Genomic DNA, 27,472 nt, shown 5'->3' with positions numbered 1-27,472 from the left:
AAAGTGCACAATTACAGCTTAGTTGACCCCAAAGAGAAAGAACCGATAGACAGTGGCAGTGTTGCTGGACCGCACAGTCAAACCAAAAGCTGCTACTTGAGTGTGCGCCCAGTTGCAGTAAATGTGCTCTGCTTGTGCAAAGAGGAGGATGTCTGTTGTATTGTTGGCTTTGACAAGCAGTGTGTGGTTCAATGGTTGGAGCTGTCACTTTGTAAAGAGCAGAGTGTGCTCCATAGTCCCATTAGTGGACTATGCGACATCATCAAATGGCTTTGTCATATCTAGATGTGAGTAAGTGAGTATGTGAATAATATTTTAGGCGGTTTTGTGTGGGTTTGCACAGCTTTTGGTCTGGAAACCATCAGTTTTAGCTGGCGACACTGCAGACAGTGGTTACATTTTAAAAATAAGAGTAGTCAACATTTCTGGGTTGTTCTAAAGCTACAATTAGTAGATTTGCGTCTGACTGTCGGTGCGTGCCATGCATAGACTGTATAAATATGGACAACGTCTCGCTACATCCTTGCATTGACCAAACTGATGGTATTTTCCTGGGGATACAGGCTGTGCCATCTTGCGACTTTGGAGCCAGAGTCTGCGTCGTACAGTCCAAGAGTGGAGCCCCGTGGAGCCCCATATCAATGACCCGTCCACACTTCCACACTTTACTTTTGGGGAGAGTTCCACCATCCATCTTTATGCAGTCTGTGGTGCCATGCTTTATTTCCAAAGGGCAAACCTGTTATCGTCAATCCTCATTTCCTCCTGTCTTACACTTAGAGTATCTTTGTAGACAGTGATAAGGTCAGAGTCTGGACTGCAAACATTACAGGAGTATTCTCACAGTCATACTATATTTGAGTTAAATCATTTGGCTCACTGATTTATGCTGATTTATTATTATTGCTGTGCTTTTGTTCTCCTGCTTATTGAGCCGGCATTTGTTCTAGTTGTTGCCATGGCAAGTTTGAATCAACTAAGCCTCATATGAAAGTATTAGTCTTAGACGCTTCTGCACCACAACAAGTTTTGCTGTGTGTGAATGTGTGTATTTGTGAGGTGCACACAAGCCTGGTTAAGTTGTGTTTTGGGGGATTTGCTCCACTTGTCGCAGTTGTGTGTGGGTGTTTTAATTTTGTAGTTTCATCCATCCGCACTGCGCTGTGAAAATCTGAGATCTAGCTTTTGTAATAGCTCAGCTGAGTCTACGGTATTCCCTGAAGTAAATTCAGATGATAAAATAGATATTAACGTGCGTTTTCAAATGTTTTAAAGTGAGTAACAGTATCATTTAGCACACAGTTCTGAGAAGGTCTGTCATTTTAAGACATATTACTATAAGATTAGACTGTATCTAGCCGCATAGTCACCATAGCTTCCTTGGTCGTGTCCCCTGTGTATTAATTAACCTGCAAGTGAATCAGAGATTAATCTCTGCAAAGCAAAATCCCATTCAGTCTGTTTGACTCGTCAGTTCTTCTCACTACCCCTTCCAATTTAAAAAGCAATAATCAATTGAATAAAACTTGGGGTAAGTTGAAAAGAAATTAAATAATTCATTAAATGCTGGAATTTGCAATTAAATGGAGGCTGTCCTGAGGCTGTAGAATGTATTACACCATGTCATGAGCACCCACTGTCAATGCCAGTTATGCAAAGAGCCCAAGAATGGATTATCTAAATTGAGCCAGCGAAAGCACAGTTTTTTTTTTTTTACCTTTGCGTATTCACCCACACACACTTACTGTAGAAGTACAGTACACAGTACTGAACACTGACATACACCAGACAAACCATGAGACATAAAAATATCTCAAACTCCACCAAACATCCTATTTTTATTTGAGAATAATAGCATTTTTTTCTTGTTTTCTTTTTTGTTCACGATATATGTGTGTATCTAGTCATTAAAGGTGATGCTCTTCAAGAGAAAGTGCTGTGAGCAGGAAAGCTGAATGTGTATGTCAGCATCTGTGTGAGGGTGTGTGTGTGTACATGTGGATTTGAGTCTGTGCTCGTTGTGTGTGTTGGCAGATGAGTGATGGTGCAGGCATTGTGGTTTTGCTGTTTGTGCATGTGTTTCCTCCAGTGCAGCAGCACAGAACAGATCATCCTGTCCTCTCCGAGCTATTTCATAGTCAAGTCATAAGAAGGGTGGCTGAGGAAGAGGAGAGTTGTGCTGTCTCTTTTGGTAGACAGCACACCTCTCATTTCAAAGAAGATTACAAAGGGGATTCTAGGTGTGGAGCTTGCAGGCTCTCACTGTGCCTGCGTGGGTTTTCTCCAGGTGCTCCTGCTTCCACCCACAGTCCAAATACGTCCCTGTTGGGTTAACTGGTGATGTCAGTGTGAAAATTTGGTCAGCCAGCTCTTACCCGATGCATCTAGATTGGCCCCAGGCTCCCGCAACCCTGTACAGAATAAAGCTGTCATAGGTGTGCCCTACCCTAAGCTGTAGACTGACGTGCTCCTCCTCAGAAATATAGGTACCTGTTGCACTGACGCAGACTGCAGCAACTTCCCAAAAAATTTCAAAACGTCTCTCAGTGCACAGACTAGGACAGAAAATTCTCTCTCCTTGTCCCTCCTACACATCATCTACTGTGGCATTTCTTTCCTGTGTCCGGTGATTTGAGCAGAATTAAACTGTTATTCCACATTTCAATTTCAATTAAGCTTTATTTAATAGAGCCAATAACAATTCAAGTTGTCTCAAGATGTGGTCAGACTCTTTAACATCAGCAATTTGTTGCACTGCTGCAGAGATTCCTCCACGCCTAAAGAACCACCTACACCCTCAGGTTGTTTCCCAATGTGCAATAATATTATTTTTTTTCACAAATGTTTTGGTCTTATTGGAGTCATCAATATTCATAATATTCATGATGTTCTTTGTGTGCAGCCTACCTGCACCACTTTTCACTTGACTTTACTCACTGTCTCCTAACTTTAGTTAGTTACTAAGTTACTAAAGCTTAGTACCGCAACTGAAAATGTTTCTACCTATAAATATATTCTGTTTTGTTTTGTATTGTGTTTTTATTTTTATTTTTGTCTTATTTGAGTTTATATTTTTTTACTTGTATTTTTTTGTCTTTCCCTGCCACTGTAACACATATGTCCCTTGGGGATCAATATGAAACCCCTCGGAGCAAGCACTAAGGCAGCACTTACGAGGAAAAAAAACTCCTGTTAACAGGAATAAACCTTGATCAGCTCATGTGGGCCGACCCATCTACTCGAAGCCGGCCTGGTGGAGAGCCAGAAAAAGAGGGGGAAGACAGACAGAAGAGAAAGGAGGAGAGAAAGAGAGTAGATTGTCAGGTAAATCATTTCATGCATGCATCTGGATAAAGCATTGTTCATGATACTAGGTCACGCTTGATACATGGGAGAGTGAGGGGAGCGTCTCTTTGACTTACACAGAGAAACTCAACACAGTTAAGTAGTCAGTGACTTGCATTTTTTAGCGGCATAATTACAGAACGATGCCGACTCATCAGAAGCATCACAAGTATAAATGCTTACTGACGTAGATCTGTAGCAGAGGTGTAAACCAAGCTTAGGCTGTTATGAATGGATGGATTACGTTTAGGGGCAACGCTGCATTTAATTTCACTGATGTCTCTTTTCTATCTCCTCTGAAATATTGAAATACAGCCAAAAATATTAAAATTAAAAAGAAGTAAGATGGAGGTTGAAATTTTAATCTTTTAAATGTCAATCTTTTGTGGTAGGGCAAAAAAAAAGCAAAACAACAACAACAAAAAAAAGCTTTCTAATGCACAAAAGAACTTCTGCTTTGCATAATCTCTTGCACACATGTATTATATAATGACTGCTTGGGAATGTGCTGTGTGTTGTGTATATGTGTCATGAAACATGTAGGCCAGGGTGAGTTTAGGATGTCGCTACAGTTCGCACTGCAGCTCGGTGACTCACTCTGGCTCTCTTCTGCTTGACTAAACACAGCCCCCATCATCGGGCTTGACTCATCGTGACTTGCTACAAATGTGCATCCTGCATGTTATGCAGAAAGAACTGAGCACGTACCCATTTATTCATTATTTTACTACATCATAATGGGTTTTACCATTACACAGTTTAAAAATTGGTTAATGTACAGCTTCCTCTTTTTTTGATTTTTATGACGAGAAAAATTGGTTCACCTTTTTCCTGTCAGCAGCACATTTTCAGTCACGCTCAACGATGGATGGAGCCTAGGGGCATTAAGCCGCAGAGTCTTATGCGAGACTGAATCATAAGGGGTGAATACAAGGTGAGTGCTGGTGGCTGTGATGAAACGATGTGTCGCAATCTTACCACCTCTCCCTACTCTCCTGCAAATTGCAACAATTTCACCTGTTTAAAAATAAACTATGAGTCGCAAATATAGCTGAGGTTTAAAAGAGATGTGGCCATGTGCGAGTGGTTTAGATCGCAGCTGAAAAACAACCTTTCAGTGCCATAAAGGTCAAGGAATACATTTCCACCAATAGAGCTGCAGACGTCACGTGACTTTTTTTGTTGTCACTGCCATATTGGCGGGAAAAGCTCTGAGGATAAATTAATGGCGCCAGCGCTGATTTCAGGCTGTCAGAGTTTACTGCACACTTTAAACAGATAGATATTGACCAGTACAAGACAAAACTCAAGAGATTTTATATCACGGACCCTTATCATGCCACAGGTGTGCTTCTTTCGAGCACTGAAACAGCCAGCACAGACAATGTTCCTGACCTGCAGTATCCGGATATATTCTTCTCTTCTCTGGGGATGGCACATGCTTGAAGATGGATGGGACATAGTCAGGTGACAGAGGGTTATCGCTCTTTTTCCCTGAAACATATGTTACACCCATTACAGTTAAGTATAGCATAAGGAATGACAATCAACAAAATATAAATCGTAAATCATAGGCCCACTATTAACTTCCTCACAGCCAGCTTCCCACTAACAGGACAAGGGTTAAACACACAAAGGCCACACTGTTCACCCTTTAATCCTGCACTGAAGGACTGACTGGGACCTGACTTGAGTGAAGTTACTCAGCAGAGGAAGTGAGCAAATACAACAAAAAAAAAAGAAAACTATTCCGCCTAAAGGGCAATACCCCATATCTTTTTGCCCGCTACCAGCTCACTTGCCATGGTGGACTAGATAGAGGAAAAAACCCAAAATAAACCAAAGGAAAATAAACCTCCACGGCAAGAACAGCAAATGGCCCCCCGATGCTCTGGTATGTTAGGCGATTAAGTCCTACTGACTACCAGCTGCTTTCAGGCCAGCAGGGACACAGGTCGATATTCCTGTACTTGTTTTCCCTGTCCACCAGCATGAAATGAGGTGTGCACCTGCCTCACTCCACTGGTCTGAACCAATAGTCACCAAAAAACTGACTAATTGTGGCCCCTCCTCTTTTTTCCACTTGGTACCAGCCACCACATCTCACCTCCTCTACATCTCTATGCAGAGCGGGCCAGTAGCAATGAGAAGACACTAGCTGGAAGGTACGTTCTACCCCCTGATGTCCATGGTTATCATGCAAGTGAGTGAAAACATCTTTGTGCAAACACTGTGGCAATGCAAGCTGGTAAGTCTCCTTACCACCATCCGGAGAGTTGAAGCTGCGGTACAGTACATTTTCGTCAAACAGCCCCATTGGTGGGCAAGCTCCTTGGTATCTTGACCAAACCTCTATCTCTCCTTTGAATCAGGTGGCCTGGCTTTCCTCCAGCAAGACAAAAATGGCCCAAAGGTCTTGCCCTTGTAATATGGCTAGATTCTCCTATTTTTCTAAGGAGATTAATGACACTAACGTAACTCATTGTGAGTAGTTTTAATGCTGAATGAGCAACACCTCTTTGCAATCCATGTTATAAACATTAGCCTAACTTGCCTTTATGGAAAGAAATCTGTTGGACATTGAGTTAAAAACATGCTAAATAAACAAGACATTACACTTGGAAAATGCTGGATTCTGTACCTGATATAAAGTGATCGCTAAACAAGCAAAATTTGTTTCTTGAAGGATTATTGCAGTAATCCACATCTGCCTTCTTGCAGGATCTTTGGGAATCCTATAAAACGACTTCCCCTTTGCTTGTCCCCGACTTTTCTGGCATCCTGAGGCACAACAGCTGTCGGCCATTTTTGGATGTAACTGCTAAGGACAAGTTAGTTAGTTGCTCGCTGTTGTCAACCGAATAGTAATTCGAAAAGCATGTTTTCTTGCCAATATGGCGGTGTTGTGATTGCCGGAGCAGGGTGACATTAGCTACTGGAGCTCTATTGAGATAGTATCAGTGCTGAAAAAATCAAGTTGAAAGCTGTGTGTTTTCAGAAATGTGAAATGAGTGGCCAGATATAATAAATAGGATGGTAGCTGGGGTAAATCAGGAATATGTGAGCACTGAACAGAAGATGAAGGGTACGGTTCTGTAGGTTTAGAATATTTTCTTCTGCCGCAGTCTTTTAATGCCACACAGTTCTCCTTAAAGTGGCTCAGACGTTTGTGGGATTTTCTTCCCGCTTGAATAATCTTCTTTCTTCCTCTTTGTCCTGTCATCTCCAGGCTGTTTTTTGAAGTAAAGCTTAGAGCAGCAAGCAGTGCAGACCCAGACAGCAGCTTCTCTTGCTGCCGGCATTTAGCAATGGTGATCTTCACATGCTCTGATACAGTGAATGTACATGCATGCTTATTCAGGGATAAGAAATGAAAGAGAAAAAACATAGTCTCTTTAGAAAATGAAGAATATGACTGTATGTGAAGAAATGAAATGTGCGCCATGACTTGATAAATACGAATGTAGTGACTGCAGAAATTCAGTGTCCTTTTGATAGTTGCCAGGTGCGGCCGCACCGAGACGTTATTGAACTACCTGCTACGAAGGCTGTCTGTGACGTCGCCTCACATCGCCTGTGTCTGGGCGCCATTGGCCATCTGGCACATTATACAGGCTATGGTGACACACCTGCATGAAAGGAAATAACTCTACTTACCAGCAGGTGGCAGTAGTCAGGGTTCGTTACTGAAAAGGGGTAATCAGAAGCTCTACTATTAGCTGGGAGCATAAAGATGGAAAAAGCCAAAGCAAGTAGAGCTCCCCCTGGTGGCTGGCTGCACTATAGGTCATAAGCTCCACCTTCTCTATGTTAGTGTATGGGACAAAAACACCTCAAGTGCACCTCAAATATTTTTTCAAGCATGGTTTCTGTCATTTTAGGTAGTTAATATAATGCTGAAGCATGATGCAACGGTCCATTTTTCTGATAAGATGAAGATGCAAAACAGGAACAGCCTTTCTCATCCTGCACTGGTTTGCTAAGAAAGATTCAGAGACGCTCACCAACAGCCAACTGTCAGCTTGGTGTGTCACAACCTTTATATGCTGTTTAAATTTCTTACTGGAACAATAGTCATCACAAGTTTTGTTGCAGCAACAAAAACAGTAAAAAACAACCTGTACCATACTTATTTACCATAATATTTATGCCACGTGCACTTACTGCCTATTGCACTTCTGGTTAGATGCTAAACTGCATTTCGTTGCTCTGTACATGTACATGTGTAATGACAATAAAGTTGAATCTAATCTAATCTAATCTAAAAAGCATAATGCTCCAAAATGTACCAAAAAACCATACAAGTAATTTAAATTCAAATTTTATTAGAGGATAACCCCTTGAGATGTATCATCTCGTCTTCCAGGGGGTCCTAAACATTGATACAATCAAACAGTACAATACAGTCACATAAGCACAACACAAGACATACACTTAAGGTGCTCACATTGGCTCCAAATTCCCTTCTGCCCAACCCACCATACCCCAACCCCATCGTAAGAGCAGAATAGAAGTTATTTACAAAGAAAAGTTAAGTTAATAACAGCAACATTGGGTCTGAAACAAGGACATTAGTGAAGTCTTGAACAGATGGAAAGAAGCAACAGATATAATGGATGGCGGCAAGTTATTCCAGTCAAAAGGAGCTTTGTGTTTGAAGGCACGTTTACCAATTTCTTTTGAGGTTCTTGGTACAAAAAAATACAGTTGTTAACTAACATACTACACCACCATGTGCTGCTTTCTTCTATCATAGTCGATAAAAGCCAGAAGGGACAGATACATTTCAGTCCTCAACAGGAATAAAAAACACACCACAAATACCTGGAAAGAGACGCAACACTCAGGAACACTGTTCACACTTTAGGGAGATGGAAACAGACGCAAGAACAACATGGCAACATAGAGTAGAATAATGCTGAGCTTCCTTGCTGTCGTGGTTCAACTCTGCCCTCCATCATGCTACATGCATTTAAGGGTAAAATACTGACACGACAGCAGTCCTGGGGGAGGGGGTTGTATTCTCAGTTGTATGAGAATTTATCCGCTAGAAAACGTATCAGCATTGTCACGCACAAAAAAAGAAAGGGATGAAGGCACGACATGTTAAGCCGGAGGAAGAAATTATGGATGGATGGCAGGAAAAAGGGTGGGGCTTGCAAAGCAGGGTGGATGGTGTTTCCATCTGTGAACTCCACCTTGTGCACGCTTGCAGGAAAGCCCTTCCACTGGTTGCACACGGCACGCAGCGCTACAAGGCTGCAGCACGACACATAAACGTAGTGTATGATGTAGGAGGGTGATGACAGGAGAGAGGAGGAGGAGGAGGAGGAGGAGGAGTGGAGGGGGAAGGGGAAGCAGCCAGTGAGCATGCCGAGTGAGAGTGAGTGAGCGAGAGGAAAAGGCCAGGGGGAGCGTGAGCGAGTGAACGAGTGAGATAAGCAGAGAGAGCAGCATCTCTTGAGTGCATTCGGCTTGCAGTAGCTCAGGAGGCAGGAAGGCAGAGCAGAGGGGGGCGACAGCATACCTCTCTCTCTCTCTCTCGCTCTCTCTCAGATATACTCTCTCACACGTCACACACATTCGTCAGGAGGCGTGAGGATCAGCAGGAGGAAAACCACACACACAAGCGTGTTGTTTTGCTGGCTTAGCTGCACTTTGGAGAGCTGTCTCTTGAAGACTGGACCATAGCTGTATCCATCGCTTCATCCATCCTCTCCTTCCTTCCTACTTTCCATACCTCCAGCACAGAACCAGCTCTCCGTCACGCATCCCTCGACCATCTGGACTGGTTTGCTTTCTGCCACTCGTCTAACCTCTGATCATCTCTGCCTCTGCTTTCACTCCACACGACCAGGATATCAAGAGACACCCAAACAAGAGAGGAACCCCCTGACCGACTGAGAGACCCACCTTTCAACCGCAATCATGAACTTCCTCCGGCGCCGTCTTTCTGACAGCAGCTTCATGTCCAACCTGCCCAATGGCTACATGACAGACCTCCAGAGACCTGACCCGCCTGCTCCACCTCCACCCACTGCCTCCTCCCCTTCCCAGCAGGGTACTGTGCCCGCCACAGCTCCTGCTCCTGCCCAGTCCCCAACCAAAGCGCCGACACCATCCCAGGCGCCGGCCAGCTCCCCAGCAACCCAGGAGCGACGTCTGAGCCAGCTGGCTCAGCAGCCTCAACAGGCCCAGTCCTCCTCCGGTGGTTCTTCTGGTTTCTTCAGTTCCTTCAGCTCCATCACCAACGCGGTCAAACAGACGGCTGCATCCGCCGCCGGGTTTGTGGAGCAATCAGCCCCCTCTCCTTCCCTCTCCAAGAAGTTCAAGATACTGTTGGTCATTGATGAGCCCCAGCATGAGTGGTGAGTGTTGAGACTTTAATGATGGGTTTTCCAAATGTCTGATGGGAGCTTGATTCGACTGTTGGTTCTGCTGAGTGTCTTTGATGAATGAAACTGGAATTCTCGGTGACCTTTAAGTAATGTGCACACTGTGTGTGACTCTACGAATTTGGCATAGAAAATATTTGTTTCATAGATAGCCAGAAAAAAATGTATTTACTTAAAAAAAAAAAAAGCTAAATTATGTGTGGGTGAGTTGGTCTATTCATCACCAGCACTGAAGGCATTGATTCATTTGTGCAATAAGCTCATGATAAATGAAAAGTTCACATGCTCACAGCGGCTACACACACATGAAATTCATTCTTCTGTTTTATTCTGTTTTTTTTTTCATGTTTTTGTGTTTAAATGTGTTGTGTTCTCTCACTGCTCCTAAAATAGAAACAGCTTTAATAATCTGAACAGACAGAACAGATTTTCTCTGGGGTTTGGATTCACATATCCCACTACCCAGCGTCTACCCTGTACCGTCACCTGTCTCTGTTCTTGTTTTTATGTGTCTTTATGATGCCACGTTTGTGTATGCTTATATCAACGTGTGTGTGCTAGATAGCTATGAGTAAGTGCCTCCATCCCTTGACAGCACAAGTTGGCTAACAGGATATAATCCTTATACTATCAGCTCATACATCATACGCAGTCATGCGGGAGCATGTCGCTCTGAATAAAACATCGTCTCCTGAACATAAAACGTGAACCCTCAGCTCTGTAATAATGTTTCTTTTCCTCTCGCTCTGTCCCTGCAAATCTCATGTTTAGCCTATAAATTTATTTCGTGTGGATGTTGATGACTGATTTTACAGATGTTCAGTGCGGTCGTTATCTTGGTGTAGTTTCATCTTGTCAGCCCTTGTATTGGAAGTAGCAGCCGCACGACACACTTTTGACCTTTTCAATTTAACTGCAGTGTTGTCATATGGCAATAATTGTTTAGTGCCACTCGTAAATCTGAAAAAGTGTATTCGAAAAGAACCAGAGCAAGGAAATGAGCATGGAAGCTTGAGTTAGACTGATCCACAGTCGGCGAGCATCATTTTTAAGTCAATATGAACAAGAAATGCTTGAATAATAACAGGTTTGAACATCTACGTCTCGACTTCTGAACAAACTCCTTCTGCTCATAAGGACTGTTGACAGCCCCCAGAACAAGCTGATAAGTGGAGTTTGAGTTGTTGCCTTGGGTGTATTAGCTTTATTATTATCTCTTTCTTTTATGATTGTGATGGTGCTTGATGGTTGGTGAAAATGAAAATGTATTTCCAATAAGATTTATGAATCTTTTGTGAAAAAAATATAGAGTGACTGGCCAGTTCATTAGATACACAAGTAAAAATGAATATCTTCTGATACAACCCTAATATATAATGTAATCCTGAACTAAATCTTAACTTCATTAAGGTTATAGTGAAACACATTTTTAAATTATCGAGATGTTGATTCATCTGTGTTCAGGCTGTGTTTTTTTTATACTATTGAATTAAACTCTAAAGTGTTTCTATTATTTAGTCTAGCCCATTGACTAAAATGGTGTCGTCAGAATAATAGAAACGTGTGTTGGTAAAACACACATGATTTCAACACTACTACAAACCACAGCACCCAAAATGAAAACACAGATGAATCAACAGCTCTCTGTTATTTTAAACAAATGCTGAATATTATAAAGATTTAGTGCAGGACTGTTATATTAGGATGCATTTATTTTCGCTAGTGTACCTATTGAACTACTTAAACATGCTTTAGTGATGGGATGATACAAATCTCGTTGTTGTCTGTGATGCCAAGATTTATATCGCCCAGGTGCAAATTCATTTCTATGCCATAGTATATGTAGTTAAGGACACTCAAGCTTTATAATGGACTGTTTATGTCCAACACCATCAGTTACTATAGGCACAGGATTATCTCTATACGAGTGCATAATGCATGCGTGTGTAGGGAGTATGTTGTGACGGTAATCACATCTCTCATACTGTGATTGTTTTGGTGGATTATGATTGGATCGCTGCCGTTCATGATGTGGCTGATTGTGCGGAGCTACAACTATAATTCATGAAAGCATGGCTTCACTGCATGCAGTCCTGCTTCTGTAACATCGGCAATGACTAAACACAATCAGTGTATGTAGGTAATGTTTTTAAAAAAAACATTAACAGACCGATTTTAGAGTTTCACTGTTGCTCATTGTTGCTGCAATAATCAAATCAGTGATTTCCAGCATTCGCTAATACTGTGGTTTGACTCACATGTTGTACTGTGGGGTATATTTGAGAGACGTGTGCAAATGGTGTTTTAAATTATGGCTAATTTATGTCACAATGCTCATTTTTGTTAAGTGATTGCTCTAAAATGTGATGCAAGCTGTGTAGAAATGCACATCTACATCTAAACTCAAATTGGAAAAGGTTTTTTAAATTCCTTTAACATAGAATTGGCAGCAAGAAGACGTCAATTTCAGTGATGCCCAGTAAGTGACATGATTTAAAATAAAAATAACGTGATGCATGAATTTGCAACTTTCCTGGCGTTATTCTGACTAGTCTTTTGTTTGTAAACAATCTTTCATGCCGAGAGCAGGACATAAATATTAATGCTTGTTCTTTGGGCATCTCGACCAGAGAGACATTCTGCTAAATGTTATTGATTTTCCACAGAGCAAAGAGCCAACTTGTGGCTCTCAGTAATATAACTTAGGGAAATAGAAAGTAACACTGAAAATACTGCTGCAGTAATGATCCAGTGAAGAATCAATCAGACATGGGGGGGGGGGGGGGCACATTTTGTCTGTTTGACATTGCTGAAATCTGCATGCACAAAAATAAATACGCTTTCAGTGGAGAGCATCAGTCCCAAGCCAAAATTTTACTTCCATTTACATCCAAATGAAGTCTTAAGAATGACGAATGATTTTTTAAGTTGCCATTGTTTAGTTTGTTCATTTGACAAATTTGTCCTAAAAGGGCATTGCAGTCTGACATGGTTAGATAAGACAGATGGACAGTGACTGTGGAGCTACTCTTTAAAATATAAGTGCACAAATATACTTATTTATCAATAAATATGTGTTTAAGTACATACTGTACATGCATACAATGGGCACATGCACTGAAACCTAAATGTGCACACAACATGTGTACATTTAGATCCACATTATTAAAATTCCATCCTAAAACACCATATTTGTAAAAACTGTTTTGAGTTTGATGGATCAGTTTCTAACCATCTGTGAAGTGCTTTTCCAGAGTGTGGAGGGTCCTGACGACAAAAAACAATTCCCTTCTGGTCACAAAATGTGACTTGAGAACAGAAAGAAGTAATAAAATGATCTAAAACTGCTTTGGCTCATAGGGTACGAGATCTATTGTATATTTTAAATTCAACAGTAGTTCCACAACATTAAGCTCTATGAATAAGAGACACTTGAAATACATTAGGTCTATAAATCCAGCTAATACTGAACATTTTATCTGCTGCCTGATCATAATTTTAATGAATAAAACTGTATAAGTTGTAAGAGAAACATATTGCTAGCGATGTTGTCTAACCTGACCAAATATGATGCAACAGAACTTAAGGTCCACTAACTATCATACATTTTAATCATCATTCACTGAATGTGCCATGCTCAAATTAAACTCCTTAATCTGGGAAATGCATTCGGTCTGTTTCAGAGTGTCTGAATGCCAGACTTCTTGTCCTCCAAGAACATAACACAAATGAAGCCCATTTTGCCTATGAATTATAAACAATGTTGGATGAGTAGACTGATGGAAAGCCTAAAAGGGATTGGCATTCAATTAGTTTTGATCATTTCCACCTGTCAATGTCAATTAACTGAGATAAAACATTTTAACATAATCATCATTGATACTGAAATGATGATAGCAATGAGAAGCAATGAGGATTTTACATTCTCTTGTTTTGTCTGTCTTCTTTTCTATATCTTTAATTCTATACCTTGACTTTTCCTAAGTAATGCATATTCAATTTTATTCTATTTAACTTCCTTTTATCCATCAAGCAAAAAGTCAAAATTAGCATTTTGCATTCAGCATGCATTGCAAATTGAGGGGAACTCGACGTGCAGAAACGGGAGGATGTCAGTGTCCAAATGACACTGACATCCTCTTTTAAATGCTGTCTGGCTGTTGCATAAGCAGCCTGAGGTGTCATGAATCTCTCTCTGCATCTGACGGCTCTTTCTCTATGCCCTGAAGTATCGACTGTGCTGCTATGATGACTTTTTCCCACTGCGCAACACAAAGAGGCCACAATGGGTGTCCTGCAATAAAGCCGCGACATGAAAGACCGCATTTTACAGGCGATTCAGAATGTGTGTTTCAGTAGCCTTGTGTAGTCCTTACGTAACAGTCCCGAGCCCATTGAGATGGAGACTGTGTCCTCCAGGGCCTTTCAAGGTGATATCAGCACAGAGGGGAGGATTAATGAAGAGTGGGGGAGAAGATCTGGGTGTAATCGCTTTTATCGCTTTCTCTTGACGTCGATGTGATGCTCTTTCCCGTTTGTCCCACCTTCTTTCTTTGTAAGTTTTTCTCTGTGTGTTTCCTCTTTCCTGCCTCTCTGTGCCTTTTATCATGTCAGGCACTCTGTGTGTGGCTCCGGAGAAAGTGCTATGGGTTCACGATGTGATGAAGTAATGAGAAGAGACGTGGTGATTCAGCAGTTTCAGCCCAAAGGCCACATCTGCTCTCTTTCCTCATCTCTATATATCTGTGCATCTCCCTCACTCCCTCTTTTTGGTTTCCCTTTCTTTATATCTCTTTTTCTCTGCTGGCTATGTACTCTGCAGTTTTTACTAGACTGCCAGTGAGTGTATTCGCCACCTATATTGCATAAGTGCCCATCAAAAGAGATTATTTTGGATTGTTGACTTTTGAAATGACTCACGATGGAGGGTTTTGTTGGTTTGTCTGTAGGCTGATAGTGGATGTCACCCGATTGCCCTGCAGCTTGAGCTTGAGCTTTAACCAATTGGTATTTAAAGGAATACTGATAATCCAACAAGTAGCGACATTTGAAATGCTTCACAGAAAGCAGCGGGGGCGTAAACATTATTTCACATTATTCTTACTGGCAAGCATAATAACTAGACTTGTGTAATAATTTATTTATGTGCTACTCAGACGGTTTCATTTCCCAAGCTGGAAAATATTTTTTTCTGACTTGTTGAAGTTGATAACTGTTTCCAGTATATGTCTGACAATGAAGAGCAAAATAAACGGATCACAGGACCCATTACATTTCAATAAATTTAAAAAAAAAAAAAAAAAACATGGTAATCATGCTCATAGGTATGGTGTTTTTGGCACCTGTGTGAGGTGGCCATACAGCTTGCCTTCAATTGAACTGAATTTTCTCATATAGATACAAATTATTCCAATTATTAGTTTAGCATGCTAATGCCAGTAGTGGCTAATTAGCACAAACACAATATGCTGTGTGATTAGATTACAAGGTTTGGGGTTTTTTTACACGAAAAAAAGTTTGGCTTGATGGCATCCAATGATTAAAAATCTCAGGATCACCAAAGTCACTGGGGTTCATCCTCTGGGTACGATGCATGTCTGTACCAAATTTTGTGCCAACCCATGTAGTAGATGTTAAACTATTTCACAGGATAAGTGAATGAGAAATGGCCACTAGCTGTAGACCTCACCAATGCCGACGTGCTGTATTTCTGTCTGGACCAGAAAATCAACACACACCTTACAACTGCATCACAGTTTGTATGAGTCTGGCATTGCTAGTGGAAATCAGGGGCGCACAGTTTAAGCAGGTGGGGAGGTGGAGCCTTGTATATCTCTAGCAATATCATAGTCAAACACACACACACACTTCATGCATTTCTATTTTCTGTCATCTAAGTACACATGATAGAAAAAGTGTTTTCCCACTGAATTCAGCATTTTTTGCTGATAGACTGTTCCTTGTTTCTGCTGACTGAGTTTAACAGTGGTTGGGGAATAAACTTGTTGCAGTCTAAGTATACCTTTGAACAGTACACCCATTCACAGAACAGTACACCCACAATGAACAGTGAAAGGGAGCTTTTGTTATCTGCTGGCTATGGTTTGACTTAGTGGTAGTGATTAGGAATTATCTGTGACATTATGGCTCTCAGCTGCAGGTCCCTCCTCCAAACACACAGGCTGAGAACTGACCTTATTACAGCCGGGGCAATGTCATGTTGACTTTACAGGGTGCTCTTGGATTCGACCTCCTGATGTCTAGTACCTCTTAGCAGTTGTCATACTAGACCGGTGGCATTTTGAGCCCCATGGACGAGGCAGAAACAGCTCCAAGGTAAAAACTGTAATTTCCACAATAAGAAGTGGTAGTTTTATGACTTCAAAACGTGGTTATGTGCTGAAAGTATTGTGTGATTAAACCTATTTTAAAACCTATGTTATTTACCTACTACGACAAATGTTTATGACATCCTCTGGCTCACTATTATTCTGATAATACGGACAGATTTTACAACTCCGGAAAGTTTGTCTTTTGTAAAAATTCTGTTTTAGAGCCAAAGGATGGTCATCCCAAGTATCGATTGGATTCAGTTAATTTTTCTACACTCAGTTTGAAGCTTATTGATTGGCCTTTTCTAGAAAAATTGGTCAGCATCAGATCAATGCCGTCAGAATAGCATTGCTTCAGACACTATGCCGTATGCCACAGTCGTGATAGCGCAGACCGAAACAGCTGTGATTCGCCTGAAATACACTTCCAATTCTCTCTCCTTCTGTCTCCGACTCACCGTCTCCTAGATGTCTTCTGTCTTTTGTGCGCTGCAGTGACTTCTATCAAACTTGTTCAACATTTATTTGCTCTAATTCCAACATGAGCTACCCGTGTGAATTGTTTGAAGTACACAGAGAAACTCCACACAGCTGATTAACCAATTTCGGGGGTAATTACAGAAAGATGCAGACACATCAGCACACAAGTTTTTCTACTGACAATGGCTTAGCCCGTTGTGGTGTCGGCTCCGCGAAGATCTGTTGTGGGTGTGGAAGCCAAGCTGTAGACTGGCAGATGCAGTGCCTTGCAGGTTGAGCTCATATTGTTGTACTGACGCTGCATTGGCTGCAATCAAATCTGTTTTCACAGCTAAGGTTGAAAAGCAAACCTTAACCAATTTACCGTACATTAATCATAAGATGGCAGATAAAGCAGTCATAAATACATTTTGAAATGAAAAATAACCTATGCTATTGTTTTGTTTTTTAGGGAGGTATTAAATAATTCTTCTTCATTTACATTTGAACACTTTATCATAGTTAATGGTAGAATTTGAAGTTATTTTTTTTATTGTATAATATGCTCCCGTATGGCGTATTGTCTCTGTGAGGAATACTTAAATAAACAGAGGGCTTGTAGTAGCTCTCATGAGACCAGGCTATTAGTGAAGACAGATCTGCCATACTGGCCGTGTCAATACCTGCTGGCTTTAAAAAGAGCTTTTCTTCCCAAGGCCTAACTGATGCTCACAGATCAGCATTTGACTCACTATGAAGAAGGAAGGGAAATTAGTGACAGGAAAAGAGAATGTCCCAGCTGCGCATTATGTATGAGTATGTATATCTCCCTTTACTTTTTCATTTCTTTCACTGACTTCTTCACTCTCTCAACCGTGGCTGACATTTTGCAAAGACAATTAGATCAGAACAGCACTCACTGCCTGTGCTTCCTCCATGAATTTACACCTCAACCGGCTGTTGAACTGAAAGAGCCAAACAGATTGAGCGGCTTTGTTCCAAACTAATTTATCCAAAAAGCCACGGAGAGCAGTGAGGCCTGAATGAATGACTGGTTCAGTGAATGATGCCAAAACAAACATTTGTGTTAAGCCAACAGCTGTACATAAAACAACACCTGTACTTGTGTTTGACCACTTGAATAAAATTAGCGTGTTTCTGTATTTGATTGGGAATTTCAGATGGTGAGGAGAAATTAGTTGTCTTTTGGTTGCTGGGTTTATCATGCAGTTTTACCCAATCAAGAAGACAGCTCCGCTATCTGTCAGCTATGGTGTCCTTTAATGGCGGCGTGTTTACTAAGTTCATCTGATTGCTCCTCTTTGGTGGTATTTGCAAACTTTAAAGTAGAAATTTCTGAAGTCGTGACAAGTTTGGTGACATTCTCAGAAATGGCAGAAGTCATGGAAGTTCAGCGGTACGCATTACGTTATCCTCTTGTTCGCAGTTGTCAGCCTTTGGGGATCTTTAGGCAGATTTAATTGCATTGCAGTGGTGTTCTGACGACTTGCAACCGATGGTACAAACTTAATGCCATGCATTTTGTATACACAGTGAGCTTGTGGGTTTTGTTTGAAAGCAGTGTAAGTTAAATTCCCTAACATGCTCTTCTCCTGTTCCTGTCCCACCTGTACTGTTTCTCTTCAAATGATCACAGCATATATTCATTGAATTGTCTTCGTCTTGTGAGAAACCATTAAGAACAATAGAAAACCTATATATTGGTCAGATACCTTACCTAGTTTATCTAACTGAGAAGACTAAGGTATCTTGATCTATGCATTATATACTGTACTGTATATATATTTGTGTATATTGTCTTATATATCATTTGGAGAGTGACATTTGTTTGTGAATACCCTTATAGTGTTATCAGAATGCAGATGTAGTTCATATACGTATATTTGCAATGAAATGCATTTAATTAAACCACACAAAGTAATTCATGTCTGTAATGTAGTTTAAAATTATTTATGATTGCAGTCAGGCAAAAGGTTTTGCTTAAGGCCGTCATACTGGAATTCAAAATGCACTTTGTGTACACTAGAAATATAATGATGTGAAAATCAACTCACATCCAGTGATATGGACAACATGCCAGATAGAACAGGTTTTTATTAATTTAATCTGTGCACACATTGACCTTCATGTCATCCAAACAGACCTCTTCAATCATCCCTTTATTCGTCCCTTTATTTAATAGACTCTTCAGTCAGACAAGGAGACATGGCCAGCAATCAACCAACCTACCAATTAAAGCATTTTTGCATGGAATACGTTCTTTCCATGATCAAAGTAAAACTGAGTTATAAAGGTTTGGTGATATAATACAACATTTCTGCTTAGAGTTTGTTCAGTTGTAGTTTGGCTCATGGCTCATTGAGTTCTCCTATAGCTGTATGTGCTGCGGCTGTTTGCAACAACAACAACAAAAAAAATACAAAAGGGAAAAGCTTTACAGAGTGTGCAATAACAAAAAGAAAGTGGAATTTTATTGATCGTTGTTTTACCAGTTGCACTTGTGTTGAGCGCAGCCCCTCTGTAGTATTCCTGAGATAAAGCTGTAACTATGCATGAAGCATACAAATACCTTAGAGGGCCATAAACAAGAGCAATCAGCACCACAACCTCTGGTGAGATAGGCCCGCTGTTGCTACGGCAACAGGTAATCCTCTTCAATGATCTTGAGAATATATGGTTGAAAAGAGGAACCGATGTGATTTTATGAGAAACAACTGATTACAGTTTACGTTGAGTTTTTCTGTGTGAGGTGCACGAACAAATGGAGCAATTAACACATCAAAACTGAAGCTTCCTCAAATGACATCTCAACCTTTTGTCTTCTTTCTTTGTTTCTGTGTCTGTCTACGACTCGCTTCCATGGACATTTGAACATTTGGGGATGAAACACAATGTCCTGAACAAGTTCAGGAAGGAGCCGCCAACAAATTGAAATGATTATTAAGCTATTCCTCTGAAACCCTCTTGTATTTGCAGACATTTCTCACATTATCAAAGGGTTATTCAACAGATGACCTCTAGAGGAAGATGTGAATGGAGAGAAAATATTTGAAAAATGTCCATTTTTAACGGACACAATAAGCCAAACTGTGACTATTCAGTTTAAGCGTTTGAGACTCTTTTTTTTTCCTTCTAGAAAGTCACAAAGAAAGAAAGAAAATTCACTCTTCTTGACTGTAATATAAAAAAAAAGAGCAATAAGCGCCAATAAAAAATAACAGTTTGCAAAAAAAGAAAAAAAAATGCCACAATAAAATGTTTCCATTTCATTAATGTGTGCGGGGGTTCAGAATAAAGTCAAACCATTCAGCCAAAGAGGACTTTAATTAGCATGCATTTTCTTTATGGGGTGCAGAAGCACTTTTTCTTTCTGCTTTAAGTATATCCTGGTTATTTCTTAACAAAGAACCTCCTGTGTGCATGTTCTTTCTATGTCTCAATGGGACATATTCACATTAGATTAATGGGGTGCTCTGAATTGTTCCTAGGTGTGGCTTGGCCAACGTCAGCTGGAATGGGCTCCAGCTCCCCTCTGTGACCCTCTAAGACGGTATAGCTAATGGATGTAGGCAAGATATAAGGCACCGTATGTAATCGTGTTTTTTTTTTTTTTTTCAACACCATAATCGTTAGCCTCCATTAGCGTCGCTTGCTACAGAATTTGAAGCTCTGTGACTGAATATCTCTTCCTGTTATGGAGCTTGATTGTCACAAGTATTATGTGCCTATACTTTCTGCTATCTGACAGTGAAATTGATGTATTTTCTCACACAGCTGTTCACATTTTTGTCTGATGATTAAACAGTTTCTTGATGATCCAAATCATAAGAGCTGTGGAGATGCGTTGCTAACCATTTCCTCCATTTTAAACCACAGTCCTCTCTGATCAGCTGCATGATGAGATTATGCTTGGTGGGCAGCAGCAGCCTGTGGTGTATAGGTTTGTATGATTAGACGTAGCTGCAAGCTGCTGCCATGTCATTGCACCCTGCTGCTGAAGAAGGAGGAACCTCTCCTCACTAGCGGGTTTATTTTAGGATGATGTGTGGACAGTGTATGTTGACACACACCTCTACATAACAGCTGAATCTAAAAGTTCCTAGGAAGCTAAGAAGAGCTTGCGATAGAGCTGTTTATATTAGGGAAGGTAGACTTGATTCTGCTTGATCGCTCTTTGTTATATTAGCATTCTATGCTGTGGGTCCTCCATGAGGATTTAAGCGGTCAAGATGCTAAAATGCAGGTTGCAAACCATGTTTTTTAAAAGTGGAAACTTCATATATACAGTAGTATCCTGGTGGAAACACCTGCTCAAATCCTTAATGCAGAGCAGTATGTAGCTTTAAAGCCAATAGGAACTGCCACTGTGTTGGTGCAGCAATTGTGGAGATCAGTAACTTGTGGTTCACAGTTCACATGTTCTGTTCTATTACTCTTTTTTAATTAAGGTGGTCTGCGCCAACTCATAATAATCCTTTAGCTTTAGTGTGGCATGACTGATTCAGATAGTTTCCCTTCTGTTAGCTTCTGCAAAAGGAGATTATATGCATATGTGTGTGTGTTTGTGTGTGTGTGTGTCTGTGTGTATGTTTCTGAGAGAGCTGTAGTGAGAGAACAGCATTGACACTTGCTGTGATAATATCACCAACAGAAGAACGGGAGCTATTCTGTCATCACAAATGTTTAACTTATTTCTTGAGTCTAGTTACGATCGAACAAAGGCAGTGACCGGATTCACTTCAGGTTTTAATAATGCTGCGCCACTTCCAGTTTTTGTTCTGCGCAAAACAGTTTGACACCTTGTCAAAGGTAAAGACGTCAAACCCGGGGTGACAACTGCAGGTAATTAGTGCAACAAATGAGCAAATGAGAGATAACCTTCTTCGGATATGAAATTATTATTTTGCTTTATTGCGATAATGAGCTTGTGTCTAATGGGAGTCGTTTAATTGGTGATAGAACCATCAGCAGGCTGAGGACTGTGGCGCCATTTCATATATTTATAGTGTCACTGTGGAACAGTCTTGTGCTGAGGTTGCGGCCCACCCTCCCACATGTGGTCACACATTACACATCTACGCGCAATTCCAATATTCACATGTGCTTAATATTTATGTGTACCTTATTGGATTTACAGTTTAAGACGGATGATTGCTTTACAACTCTCCCCAGGCTTATGGGCAGGTCTATGAGGACTGATGATTAACACTGTGACTAATATCCCAGGCAAAGCATAACATTATGACCACCTTCTTAGTATTGTGTAGGTCTCCCTTGTGCCTCCAAAACAGTTGTGACTCATCAGAGGATGGACATGGGCCTTCTGTGGGTGTCCTGTGGTGTCTGGCAACAGGATGTTGTTAGTGGGGGCCTTTAGGTCCTATGGGCTGAGGGAAGGAGCCTCTGTGGATCAGTCTTGTTCCAGTGCATCCCACAGACACTTGATCAGTTTGTGATCTATTGAATTTGGAGACCAGGTCAACACCTTGTGCTGATTTATTTTTTTTTTTTTTAGTTGTTCCTAAACCATTTTGGTGTGTGTGTCTGTGTCAGGCTGCATCCTGCATCAAGGAGTGTCATTGCTATGGGGTGGGGGTGCCTGGTCTGGTCTAGGTGGGTGCTATATGTCTAAATAACATCCACATGAATGCCAGGTCCAAACATTTCCCATCAGAACTTTGTATTGACACAAGATGATCAATGTTATTTACTTCACCAGGCATAATGTTGTGGCTGATTGGTGTAGATGATTGTTATTGAACAGCTGGTACTGAAACGGTATGAAAAAGGTGGTAATTAAACTGTGAGATAATTTGTGGTGCTTTTGAACTGTATTGAATTAAATACAAATGTGTTTCTGTTATTTAGCCCACTGACTAAAATGGGGCTGTCAAAATAAAAGAAACATGTGTCAGTGCAACACAGTTCAATAGTACTGCAAATCACAACCACACAAAATGAAAACACAGTTGTTATTCTAGCAATCCGAGGAAAACCCCCTCCTAAAGATCTGCTCAGTTTTAATCGAAATGAGAGCACAGACTATTTGACCTCTTTATATTTTGGCCTGTTAATGAGACCAATTGGAGCGCAGGTCATAAGGGACCGAGTCTTCAGCGCAGCAGATGGGGTAACTACTCAGTCATGTTTCTTTTCCTCACACACACACACAATTCTTTTTCTTTCTTTCTTTCTTTTTTTTTTAAAGAGAAAACGTGACTCCACTTGACAACAATAGTTCTGTGCTGCTTTCATAACAGTCCTAATCTGTTTATCTGCCATCAAACGGAAGCACAAAGACATGAATGGCGCATTTCTGCTGTCCCAGTTGCTATGGAAACGTACTAATTAGATTGTTTTGGATTCTGGAGGCCGGCACTAAATATGTGCTGAATTGTTGTGGTTATTAGAGTTGCCACCTATCGAAAGTGCTCCTAGTGCAACACACGTCCCCTCAGCCTCGAGGAAACGAAAGAAATTAAATCTGTTTTCTATGGTTCTCTCTCACCATTTTGTGTACAGCACACACTGATATGAGGCCAATATGAGTTTTTAATCTTCATCTCCTCTCCTAATGTTTTTTCTGTGTTCAAAGTTGACTTCCCCAAAAACTCTGTTAACTAATCGCCATCAAGTGACATGAAGAGGGATTGGCAATGACACATTTATAATATCACAAGTGAGAAGAGAGAATCTGACAGGGTATGGAAATACAGCAACAGAATAGGTGATGTCCGGTGTGTTATTGGAAAGTGCCTAAAGAGCATGAGATGGCTGTTGCAATAAGAAAACTTAAGTTTATATTTTTTGCCAAAATGTCTCAATAAAAATCATGACATGGTTTAGGGCTACTAGAAACAATTATGTTTTCAATTGATTAAACTACTGATTATTTAATTCTTTAAAACATTTTATAGTGATGGCATAGCTTACCATAAAATCTGTGAATGAAGGAACCATTACTTAATTTTTTACCTCATGATAATATTCATCCCATTCAGTGTATATCTGTTTGCTATATTCTGTCATTAATAAATTTAGATAATGTTGATTATGAAGTAATTTCAATAGGTTATGGTGATTGTAACTGGAAATCCACCTGTATTATTTATCTCCAGTTGGCTCCTTGAATCATCTTAGAGTGTAACATTAATGTAAATCGTCATAATTTAGTTTTGTAGGCCTGAATGTGCGTGAACAAATTGCTTAAAACTTTAAAATGCGCTGAAAAGAAGCATTGCCGCCCTTACCATTAGCATCTTTTCTAGGAACTCTTTCTTGTGGAACTTTTGCCAGAAAAACAACCAATTAGGATGCAACGGTGACTTCTAGGCACTAATCACCAGCCGAGAATCAGACAAACTCGATGTTATAGTCCAGTACTGATGCTGCTGTCTCGTTTTGAAGTGAGAAAGTCGGCAGGTGTTTTCTGTTGGGATTCTCATGTGTAGCAGTTGTGCAGCTGTGGTACTCTGTTTCTTTTTTTTTTTTTTTTTTTTTTTACAAAGCAACAATTATATCAGATCTTTAGTTAAATAATTCTCACCATTTTGATGATTTTATTCTGGCTTTTTCAGATAAATTCTCATATTCAGCATGTCTGGCAGCCGAACGCATCATATTCGAGAATGTACGTAAGCTTTGTGTCGTGTTGACGTATTCCACGCTAATAAACGTGTTTGCATAAGCGATGCCACACATGACTGCACCCCTAATCTGGAGGTAGCTCTTGCAAAGAGAAAGTTTTCTCTAATAGCAACCGTTGCTGTGCCTAAATATACTGTATATATTTGGTACCATAATTCAATTAATTCAGATCACAACATAATGATTTCTGGTCCAAGGTAATTGGTTAATGCCGCAAAGTCTCTTAACTCAGGCACACATGCCACTTAAGAATACATCTGTTCGTGTAAGTAGGTCCAACATGAAATCCAATGTTCCCTCTGTGTGGTAGCGTATGCCATTAAGTATACTCTAATTGTACTGAAAGTACACATAATTTAATCAGACCAATAGTGCAATGCAATAAGCTGACTGGGTGAGCGTTTTTCCCTTGAGCCATCGCTGTTTACTCTCCAAGCCCTGTATAGACATTTGGAGGTGCACCTATTGTACCTCATGGCATATAAATCAGCCGTGTGATGAAACACAAGGGCACGGTCTCCCCGAATTAATCCCAGTGGGGATTCCCTCAGGTGGAATTTGGACGGAGAGGGCAATCAGTTCATCTCTTTTTGTCTCAGAGCTGTGAGCAGGGTACGTTCAGTCTGCCTTTGTTTGTCTTCCGTTAAGCCAGGGGTCGATGTGAAGCACTGTTAGTTTTCGGAGTCAGCAGGGAATCAGGGGTATCTGCCAGATAGCGGAACCGGGGGGGGGGGGGAGAAACAGAGAGAAAAGAGAAATCAGATAGGGCAACAGAGGTAATGACAGGGAAGCTGGTTTGAACTACAGAGATGGACATGAAAGAAAGAAGATGGAGGGAAAATGAGCTCAGCAGAATCAAAGCCGTTACCATTACAGTATAACAAGACGTGGTATCAAACAAGTCTCTGGGCTTTTCTCTCCTGGAAACTTTCCCCTACTGTCTGTTGCTCTCTCCCCCTCCAGCTTTCTCTCGCAGTCTCAGTTCAATCCATATAATGAGACGCTCCAATCCATCAGAGGATCAAATAAGCCTAAAGCCAGTCTGAGCCATTGGCTTCTCTGCTCACTACTCACTGTCGGTGTGGCCCAGACACTAATTTCCAAGTGTTTTGTTACAAATAGGGGCATTTATTATGTCTAGCATCTATTTATTTAACCTCTAGAGATATGTCATCTCTTGTAACAAGAAAGAGCTTGCCAAAACGACAGCACAGAACAGTCATCTCATTAAGAAAAATGTTCGTTTACACCATTCACATATCCCAGAAATAAAATAGGACTCAGAGGGTAAGATATGACTTAATTGTTTAAACATTTACAGTGCTTGTAAAATCGTATTGGTATAGTATTTAAAAAATATGAACTGAAGTTTGTCAGTTAAATTATTCCTTCTTATCCTTATTGTACAAAGGTGTGTATTGGGAAATTAATTTGTGCCCAGGTCAGCATGGACACCGGAGACATTGATTATCTGGTTAAGAGATTATTGTGCTGAGTTGTATTGTGATGTTGTTTACACACAAGAGAAACCATTCTCTAAAATCTGGCTTTCACTTTAAGCATATTTTAGGTTAAATACAAAGGACTTGCCACCGCATGTTTAACTTTAATAAATAGACACACCAGTCAGCCTAATGTTGTGTAGGTCTCCCTTGTGCCTCCAAAACAGTTGTGACTCATCAGAGAATGGACATGGGCCTTCTGAGGGTGTCCTGTGGTGTCTGGCAACGGGGTGTTGTTATTGGGGGCCTTTAGGTCCTATGGGTTGAGAAGAGGGTCCTCTGTGGATCAGGCTTGTTCCAGTGCATCCCACAGATACTTGATCAATTTGGGATCTAGTGAGTTTGGAGGCCAGGTCAACAGGTCTTGTGCTGTTCCTCATTTTGGTGTGTGTGTCTGCTGCCATCAAGGAGTATCATTGCTATGGGGTGGTGGTGCCTGGTCTGGTCTAGGTGGGTGGTACATGTCTCCAAGAGATTCCCAGCGGAATCTTTTTCACAAGATGGTCAATGTTATTCACTTCACCTGTCAGTGGTTTTAATGTTATGGCTGATCGGTGTATATTGTAATTTTACAAAAGACTAATTCTGTGAATTAAACCCTTGACAAATGCAAAACTCCAAAATCTTCATAAAGCCTTCACTCGATTATGTTCATGTCACCCAAGCCTCGCTGACACCGGCGTAATGAAATTATATGCTTTCACAGCGTTTGAAAGGTGGCGTTTTACAGAGGCCAGCTCGCTGTGATATTAATCAGATGAAGTGTTTTGTGAAAGATGAAGGGCTTTACGTAATGACACAGCTCTGACCTTGGCTCTGCAGTGTTTTGTCATCATTTGCTACAGCGCACTATCCATGGCACCAGTAGAGATGACAAAGCAGCACACAACAACGGAGAAACTGTAGATCCTACACACACAGTTTACTAATACACAATAGAGACGCTGCACCCTGCATACATCAACAAGTTTGTTCTGGGAAATTTTAGTTTTTTGGTTGTTTCTCTCTCAACTGCTGTCATAGTCAAACTGAAAATCCATGCTGTATGAATATGCTGCAGAGGGGAACAAGCTGAATTGCATTTAAGTGAGGCCTGATTATGGGTTTAGCCAGCTGCAGTGTAGTATCAGGTAACACAGTATGGTTAACACACAGACACATGCATTTTGACATAACACCCATGACTTCTAGGAAGAAAGTTACCGGTCCAGTGTACTAATCCAGTGAATTTAACCACATTTGTAGTGAGTTAAGAACACAGCTATGCAATTAGCCCAACACAGTTGTGCCTTTGAAGTTCTTAATTGAAGCAGTTTAGTTTGGTTGTATGGGTTTCCTAAGATAAAGGCCTGAGGACTAAAAGAAACAATTATTTGTCTTTCCCTTCAAGCAAAGACATTTTGTTTCTACCACCAGTTACTAAGACTTTATGGCGATACGCTCCTCTGCGCTCACATCGGCCTCGCAGTGACAGTGTAAGTGTCTTTGTGGACTTACACTGGACTTAATTAGTCTAACCAGCCAAAAGAAAAAGCCTGAGGAAACTCTTTTCTGCTGCAGAAGCTCACCAGGACTCATTTTTAGTTTATTTTTTGTAATTTATAAAAAAAAAGAAACCATCCTTTTTTGTAACTCTGATGCCGGTCTCAACTGTGTGTACTTAAGTGCATACTGCATGATTTTTGACAATGTAGTCTTGTTTCAAATCAAACACAGTGAGTTGTTCATGGTCCAGATATAAAGATAGTACCATTTGCCCAACTGATCTGCA

General features: G+C 40.7%; 1 protein-coding gene across 1 annotated transcript in view; it reads left to right on the top strand.

Annotated features, from left to right (window-relative positions):
* Positions 1-8,943: 8,943 nt before the first annotated feature.
* syn2b (synapsin IIb) overlaps positions 8,944-27,472 on the top strand; it is a 76,655-nt gene continuing 58,126 nt past the window's right edge. The window contains exon 1 of the mRNA XM_084542091.1: positions 8,944-9,713. Coding sequence (XP_084398217.1) covers positions 9,274-9,713 — 440 coding nt within the window. The 5' untranslated portion in view covers positions 8,944-9,273. The remainder of the gene's footprint in view (positions 9,714-27,472) is intronic.

The sequence above is a fragment of the Chelon labrosus genome (genome assembly GCF_963514085.1).
Source record: "Chelon labrosus genome assembly, chromosome: 4".
NCBI lineage: Eukaryota > Metazoa > Chordata > Actinopteri > Mugiliformes > Mugilidae > Chelon > Chelon labrosus.
Note: the sequence above shows the minus strand (reverse complement) of the source record. Positions and strands in the feature narration are given on the sequence as shown.